Source organism: Myotis myotis, unplaced genomic scaffold (genome assembly GCF_014108235.1).
Source record: "Myotis myotis isolate mMyoMyo1 unplaced genomic scaffold, mMyoMyo1.p scaffold_m19_p_9, whole genome shotgun sequence".
NCBI lineage: Eukaryota > Metazoa > Chordata > Mammalia > Chiroptera > Vespertilionidae > Myotis > Myotis myotis.
This window is the reverse complement of record NW_023416401.1, coordinates 81,990,799-81,999,568: the sequence shown is the minus strand read 5'-3', so window position 1 is coordinate 81,999,568 and position 8,770 is coordinate 81,990,799. Positions and strand designations below refer to the sequence as shown.

General features: G+C 50.3%; 1 protein-coding gene across 1 annotated transcript in view; it reads left to right on the top strand.

The window, feature by feature from the left end:
• The first annotated feature begins 267 nt into the window (after positions 1 to 267).
• Positions 268 to 8,770, top strand: part of PTGIS (prostaglandin I2 synthase) — a 39,581-nt gene continuing 31,078 nt past the window's right edge. Inside the window, exon 1 of the mRNA XM_036322935.1 lies at positions 268 to 543. Coding sequence (XP_036178828.1) covers positions 470 to 543 — 74 coding nt within the window. The 5' untranslated portion in view covers positions 268 to 469. The remainder of the gene's footprint in view (positions 544 to 8,770) is intronic.

Sequence of the window (8,770 nt, the reverse complement as noted above, 5' to 3'; positions counted from 1 at the left end):
CCGCTGCCCTGGAGTTATGCAGGTAACACGGGTGGGGGGTGGAGGGGGGTAGCATCCCGCCCAACGCCACCCACAGCGTAGAAATCAAGTCTCCAGCTCCCGCCTGGGTGGGGTGGCGGGTGGAAGCCCCTCCTTCCCCTCCCACCAGTCACCCTCCCGCCCCCATCTCCGCATTCCCACCCCTTCCTCCCTCGCATAGTTTCTCCCTCCTTGCATCCTCTTTTCCATCGCCCTCCCGCCCCACCACGCCCCCTCCTTCCTCTCCAACCCGCAGCTCCCCTTCCCTCCACCCCACATTTTCCACTCCCCCCACTTTCCTGGCCCAGGGTGGGCCTGTCTCGGACCGAGCTGAGGGGAGGGGTCTCCAGGAGCTCCCCCCACCCCCCACCCTGCGCCGCCTAAAGGCCCTGCCAGAAGCTGGTCGGAGGGCGCCGCGGCCGAGAGGGGCACCTGGGTCGCCGGCCGGGCCATGTCCTGGGCCGTCCTGCTCGGCCTCCTGGCCGTGCTGCTGCTGCTGCTGCTGCTGACCCGCCGGCGCACGCGGTGAGTACCCCTCGCCCGCCCGCCCGGCCCCCCAGCCCAGCCCCGCCGGCCCGGCCAGACAAAGGGGCGTCCCGGCTCCGGCCTGGCTGCAGCTGGGGGTCGCGGAGCCGGCGGCAGGCCCCGGCCGGAGCCCCGGCCCCCGTGCCCACTGCCACCCCCACCCCCACCCCGGGCGAGCCCCTCGGAGGTGGGAGTCCAGGCGCCCGGCACCAGGGCTCCCGCGCGTATCCCGGGAGGGGCCGGGCCTCTCCGCCGGCGCCGAGAAGCGGGGAGGGCGCGCAGGAAGATGTGGGGACCGGCCGGGACCTGCGGTGGGATTGCAGGTGGGGACCCAGGTCTCCGGGCCGAGGAAGGGTGCGCCGACGGCTGGTGTGGCCCCCGCTCCCGCTCTCAGCTGCCGCCTGGGTCCAGCACCTCCTTGGGGTCGACCCCAGCCTTGCTCTCTGCAGCCCTGCGGGCCTTCTCCTCCCCGTCCCCGATGGGAGAACTGAGGCTGCGGGGGGCAGAGGCCCTGGGGGATGCCCTCTGACCAGCCCCGAAACCACCTTCCACTGGATTCACAGGTGGCGCTGGTTAGGCTGGTACTCCCCTCGGCCAGGGCAGAAACGGGGCTCCCCGCCCCTGAGGTTCCTGGCCCCAGAGGCTGTCCGGTCCCATTGAGAATCTGCAGCTCGAGAGAAAAAGTAAAACTCATTCAGTTACACTTCACATCAGGGAGATGGCAGTAGGTCTCTCTTTCTCTAAAACATTTTCCAGGTTCATTTGAATTGCACACGGAAGAGCGGGATGCCTTTGACTTAAAACAAATATTCCGTTAGGGATGAGCCCTTCTCACCACCCTTCGGACAATTCTGGACTCTCCTGCGGATCCGACTGGGGCAGCCTTCCAGATCTTTTGAGAGCACACTTTTCATTGTAGACTAGCGTTACAGTTACAGAAAAGTTGCAAAGGGAGTACAGCTCGTTCTCAAAATGCCCCTCACCCAGTTTCCGCTCCTGTTAAGAGTTTTTGTTATAAGTGTATATTTGTCAGAACTAAAAACCAACTCTGGTCTGTTAGGACTAACCGAACTGCAGGCTTTATTTGAATTTCATCAGTTTTTCCATGAATGTCTTCTTTCTATTCCAAGAGCTAATCCAGGGTGTCATATCTCTCCGGTCTCCTTCCTCTGCTGTTTTTACAATTACTCTCTCACACGTAGACGTGAACCTTAAACAATACAGCCAGTGTAAGTGCTTGCATGCCTGTGTGTGTGTGTGTGTGTGTGTGTGTGTGTGTGTGTGTGTGTTTAAACTGGAGTATCTGAAAATTTCCGAAATTTTTCTGGAAACTTTATTTTTTAAACAGTAATGTTAGTTGAATTTCCAAACAATAAGTTCACAATATTTTTCTTCAACAACCAGACACCTTTTTAAGTGAAATTGAAAACCATGTATTGAATCATTTGCCTGGAAAGAAAAAGAAAAAGACAACAAATAAATTTCCCTGTGATGAAATGAATTATTTTCCCTGAGTTGTCAGGCTTTTCGGAGACGCCATGGAGAGGTGTTTTCAGACTTGATGTTGGCTTTTTCCACTCCAGATTTTAGTTATGACATCCCTCCATGCTGCTACGTGGAGAGCTAATTCATTCTTCTGATTTTCTGTATAGGCTTCCATAGTATGAATAGTGGCAGGCTTCTTTTCGCCTTTTTATTCCTGCCCCTATTGATGGAGTTTTAGGTTGTTTCCAGTGCTTTCGCTATTTCAGACAATGTGCTGTGGTTTTCCTGTGGAGATTCCTGGTCTGTGCTTTTCTCTGGGGCGATGGGGGCCACCATATAAATACATGGAGTTGCCTGGCCTGCATGGCTCAGTGATTGAGCGATGACTTAGGAAATAGGAGGTCATGGGTTCGATTCCTGGTCAGGGCACATGCCCAGGTTGTGGGCTCGATCCCCGGTGGGGGCTGTGCAGGAGGCAGCTGATCAATGATTGTCTCTCATCATTGATGTTTCTCTCTCTCCCTCTCCCTTCCTCTCTGAAATCAATAAAAAATGCATGGAGTCTGGGAGGCAGGGTGCTCAGTGCCCTGGGTACTCAGTATATGGACATTTCCAGCTTCTAGGAATAAGAACAAGTTGAATAACCACTCTGCCTCAGTTTCCCAATCTTTAAAGTGGAGATGATGATGATAACAGTAGCTGAGAGTGGAATTGCTGGGTTAGCGGGAATGCCAATTAAACATTATTTTAGTTGATTCTTGCTAAACCCAGAGAGCTAATGTATCTTTGAAGGTAAGTTGTTCACTTTTATATCTATGGGGAGCTTAGGAGGTTCCATAGTGGGTATTAGGGGAAAGTATGGGTATGGGGATCACTGACAGCTGGAAGACAGTTGCATGGACCCATGGGGACCCCAATCAAGCCCCCAATCTCACTTCCTCCTCCTGAATTGGTGAGGAGCACTCTTGTTACCTCATTTTACAGAGGAGGAATCTGGGGCTCAGAGAGGCCAAGCAATTTGCCCAAGGTCTGCCTGGATTAAAAATCTGGGCTGCATGAAAGTTTAATTCCCAGGAAAAATGAATTCTCACTCTTTGCATACATTATATTTGTGACCTGAATGCTCAAAAGTCTTAGAACCACACGGTGTTAAGATAGTAAGAGATGCAGCTATGACCAGGAGATGCTTAAGAAAGCACAAGTGACCAAGTGCTGGAAAAAGAGGCAGATGATGCTGGTGCTGTGTAGATGGTGTCAAACAAGCAAGGCCCTGCAGTTCCCTTGTCTGTTCTTTCTCCTGCCTGACCCTCTCAGTAACGCTCATAACCCCGTCTTACAGCCCAGGCTTAGAAAGGGTAAGTGACCTTTGTAAGGTCATACAGAAATTACATTCCCCATTTAGCTGGTTCCAACGTGTATGCTTTTCCCAGTAAAAAGAAAAAAAAGCACTACTTCAGTCAGTCAGCAACTCTGTCTTTACCTGTGCCTTTGTTCTTTATAAAGTTTAAAAAATTTTACTTATGAAAAATTTCAACTATACAAAAAAATAGAAAGCATTGTATAAGAAACCCCTGCATCCATCACCTTGATATATATATTTTTTTGATGGGAGGAAAATTTAGTGTGTTCAAAAGACAGAGTTTGTCATCACAAGGACCATCTTAGCATCTGTCGACTTAATTAAACATTAAAACCTGTAAGAATTTTATGCGTTTATTCAAGCCAAATTGACAACAATTGCCGGGAAGCAAAATCTCAATGGATTGAGAAAATGCTCCAGAAAATGGCAGTTTTGCACCTTATTTTATGCATCAGAATCAAAGGGGAAAATAAGGGTTACATGAAATCGTTAGAAATAAGGCGAGCCCCCAAAAATCAGGGGTCCTGGTAGAATACAAAGCATACTCAAGAGCCAACAGCAAGCAAACCTTTCCTCCTGCAAGAGGGTACACACACACATGGTCAGGGAGCACACGCACACTTTTATTCCTGATGCATGTGACCTGTCCCTCACTCTTAATTGGAAGATCTTAGGCTCCCAGTCTAGCACAGTCATCGCCTTGATTTGACAGTTGTCAAGATTTTTTTTTAATTCTTTTTTAATTATTTTTTTTCTAAGATTTTAAAAAAATTATAGATATCATAATATCTTACCACTAAATATTTCAGTATGCATGTCAAAGAAACAATGACAATCACAATTCTGTTATCTTGAGAATATAAAAAAATAATTCTTTTTAAAAATATATTTTATTGATTTTTAGAGAGAGAGAAAGAGAGAGAGGGAAACATTGATGTGAGAGCAAAACATTGATTGGCTGCCTCCTGCATGCCCCCGACCGAGGATCAAGCCCCAAATCCAGGCATATGCCTTGTCCAGGAATTAAACCAGCAACCTTTCCAGTCACAGGATGATGCCCAAACAACTGAGCCATACTGGCCAGGGCTAAAAAATATTTTTTTTAAAAAATATGTATTTTTTTATTGATTTTAGAGAGGAAGGGAGAGAGAGAGAGAAATAGAAACATCAATGATGCGAGAATCATTGATCAGCTGCCTCCTGCACATCCCACACTGGGGATCAAGCCCGCAGCCCGGGCATGTGCCCTGACCAGGAATCGAACCATGACCTGCTGGTTCATAGGTTGACACTTAACCACTGAGCCATGCCGGCTGGGCTAAAAAATAATTCTTAATGTCATCTCGTTCCAAGTCCAAATTCAAATTTCTGCAATTATGGCAAGAATTTTTAAGCCCAGCTTGGCAACCGTGAGTGCTTCCTCCTGGGAGAGGTGGTAAGCTGGGAGTTAGGAATCTGCTTGTTGTGCCCATTGAGGCTATGGCCTGCCATGTGAGCATCAGAAACCTTGCTTTCTCGGCCCCAGTTTTTCCATCTGTGTTCTGAGCTGGCTCATGTAGCTGGTCTCTCATGCCCGAGCCACTTCCCCAGGCTGAGTGCGTCTCTTCCTCTTTGGGCTTGTGTGCCTGTCACCGGGGGCCTTGGGAAAGGTCTCCTGGGTGGGAAGCCCCTTTTCTGGGGGGCCCGAGGCCACAAATGGCATCAGGCGAGGGTTCCTGGTGGTTCAAGGGCTGATCTGGGCCCTTGCAGAATATGGAGTTTTGAGGAATAAATCTGTGTCCTTCCAACATGTACTAACCAGAGGTCACCAACTGGTGTTCCATGGCTGGATTCAGTGCCAGGTAGGTCTGGTGTGTTCCGCAGCGCAAGGGGAGAGAATTGGGAGACTCCACACAAAAAACCCTCCAGATTTCCAGCTTCTTATTAGAAATTGGAAGATCTAACAACACTTGCCTGGGACTCGGTAGGAGAAGCCTCTCTATTACTGGTGGCCACAGTCCCCACCACTCCCTAGTGCCTCTCCAGCATGCAGCTGTTGTATTTGTCACTATACTTGCTCTGCTGTTTTTTCTTATGTTGAGAAACAGTTCTCTGAATCTGTGACTATTACAAGACAGGAAAACAAAACTAGAGCAAGATGGCCACATGCTCTTTCTAAACAGTGGGAGGCAAGGAGAGAGGGTGGAGTGAAAGAGGGTTAGGGAGGCCCTCGGTTAGTGGCAGAATGCCTACAGGTGAGCCTTGGAGAAAGAATGGGTGAAGCAGTTTAAACAGTAGCTCAGGTTGTTTCAACCCGGCTGGGCAGCAACCAGCCCCCTTCTGTTCTTCCATCAAATCCTCCCAGAGCCTGAGGCCCTGAACTGAGTTGAAACTACTGGACAGAGAGGTCAGGCAATCCACCAACATTGCACAGCAAAATGGCACAGCCTCTGCTCTGGGCAAGCGAGAACATAGATTATCTGTACGGTGCTTAACCTGCGCTAGCTCCCTTAACCCTCTTAGCAACTGCTCATTGAGCACCAACTATGCACAATGCATTCATCTGACACATTTATTAAGCACCTACTCAGGGCCAGGCGCTGTTGTCAATAACTAGTGCCACCTTAAGAGACACAAAGTTGGGTGAGATGCATCCTTGACCTTCTCCCCTGATTTGCAAAGAGGCTGAGTGGAGAGAGAAAGGGCAGGTGGTGGATTGGTGAGGTTAGCAGGAGGGTCTGTAAGTGAGGAATGGGCAGTTGTTGGAGGACCCCACACAATGGGAATTAAAACTCCAGGGGAGAATCAGAAAAGGTGCCCTGGTGTCTGAGGCGGGCCACAATCCACTATGTGGGCAGGAGCTGGGGATGACAGGGTCAACCCTGCATCCTGCCTGCTCCCTGCTCCCCCACCCCCTCCGGGGCCTGGCTGGCAGTGCCTGAAAAAAGTGAGAGTGTCAGAGAGGCTAGCGACTGCAGACCCAAAATAGAGCCTCCTTCACCCCTGCTGGCCAGCCTGAGTCACGCTGGAATGTGAGTTAGATTGAGGGCTGTGGGCTGGACGAGTCCTTGGCCACAGGGGTCAGATGCCTGGGCTCCCAGCTTCCTGCCTTTGTCTGCACCTCCTAGGGCTTTTCTGGGGAAAGATGAAAGCTGCCGGAAATAACACCTGGCTTGCTGGGGGGCTGCTGCCCAGATAAAGGGGATAAAGGTTGATAAAGGAAGCCCCAGCCCCACCTGCATCCCCAAAGAGGTCTTAGGGAGACAATCTCAGGCCCTGCATATGGGCAGGTTTCTGAAACTTCTCTGTGACTCAGTTTCCTCATCTGCAAAGTGGGGATGCAAATACCCACTTGGGGTGACTTGAGGTCAGGGTAGCATCTCTACAGCCAGACCTGCCTGGATTAAAAACTCAGATCCTCGGCAGTGACTCCGCCCCTCTGCCTCAGTTTCACTTACTGTGAAATGGGCTTGATAGTAATAATTCCTTCCTCAGAGGTTGACACAGCCAGGGCTCATTAAGTAATAGCCAAGCAAGGAGACCTTTGGAAAATGTATAGCACCAGACATACTGTTGTTACTCAATAAATGGCGCCTGGGAGTCTAATTGGTCCTGCTTCTCAGACCCACCCATCTGCTCCCAGGCTACGAGGTACCAGGCACTCACTGTTCTTTCTGTAACTCCCTTCATCTGCATCACAGCCTGATGTGGTGAGTAGTGTTGTCGCTCCATTTTTCAGATGAGGAAACTGAGGCACGGAGAAGCAAAGTCACACAGCCAGCGAGAGCATGGCTGGGATTTGAAACCAGAAAGTGTGGTGCTAAAGTTGGGCTCATAACTGCCATGCCCTCCTGCTTTTTGTGCAAAACACTGCTGTTCCCGTGCCCATCTCTCTGGGCTGGTGCACACTGAGCTAGCAAGTTACTCCAACCCTGGGCTCTGCCAGTGTGACATCTTACCTTTAAATGGAGCCTTTTGGAGAAGTGGCCTTGACTCAGGGGCTCACAAAATGACTAGGGGGAAGGTCCTGGTGTCTCCCTGGTGCCCCCTTAGAGATTCGAACCTGCGACTTTGCAAGTCTCCTCAGTGATGGGCTCAGAGGCAGAGTGGGGCCAGGGAGAGAGGAGGAGGTGACTGGGCGAGGCACTTCCCAGGGCCCTCAAACCTCAGCTCTGATTCTGCTCCCATATCTCCCCAACTCCAGCTCTCAAACCTGACCATTCTCTCCATTCACCACCTGTCCCATGGGTTCCATTGGAGGACAACCAGACTGAGGGGGCAGGAGGCCATGGTGGAGGAAGATGGAGAGCAGGGAAGGAGGATGCAGAGAAGGTGGTGCTCCCCTGGACTTCTGGAAGTTGGGGAGTCGGGTGCTCGGGCTGGCTCACTGGGGACCGTGGCCTACGCTTCCACCATCATTGCTCTCCAGGATGATACAGTAGGCTCCGAACACATCTCCCTGCTGCCTCTCTGTTGCAACCTTGTAAAAGCATAATCTTATCGCTTCTCAGCTCCCACTTCAAACCCTCTGGAGGATCCCCATCTCACTCTCTCCTGGGCTTTCGGGGCCTCATGGTGCACAGGTCATGTCCAACATCACCTCCTACCTCTCACCCTTACATTCTCTACTCCAGCCACACTGGCTCCTGCTATCATGACAACCTCACCAAATCTGTTCCTACCCCAGGGCCTTTGCACTTGCTGTTCCCTCTGCTTTTGTCTCCTCTCTTCCATTGTGCTTTCTTCTCATCCTTGGGTCTTGGCTCACATGGTACCTCCTTGGAGAGGCCCTCCCTCACCACCTTCTCTAAACTAGCCCCCTCACTCATATCACCCTTCTTTTTTTTCCCTTTACTGAGATATAATACACATACTATAAAATTAACCCTTTTAAGATACACAATTCAGTGGTTTTTAGGATATTCACAGGGTTGTGCAACTATCACCATTACCTAATTCCCCAGTATCTTCATCACTCCAAAAAGAAACATGGCACCCATTAGAAGTCACTCTTCATCCCCCCTTCCCCTCAGCCCTGGGCAACCACTGTCTATTTCTATTGATTTACCTTTTCTGGACGTCCCATAGAAATAGTCACACAATGTGCGGCCTTTCATGTCTGGCTTCTTTCACTTAGCACAGCGGCCTGGAGGTTCTGCCACATTATAGATGATTTAGTGCTTCGTTCCCTTTTATGGCTGGACATGTTCCCAGGCACGAGCACACCACAGTTTGTTTATCCATTCATCGGTCAGTGGACATTTGGGTTGGCTCCACTTTTTGGCTGTTCTGAACAATGCTACTATGAACAATGGTGTGTAAGTTCATGTGTGAGCACAGGTTTTAAATCCTTTGGGGGGTATATGGCGGGGTCACCTAGTAACTCTGTCTAACCTTTCAAGG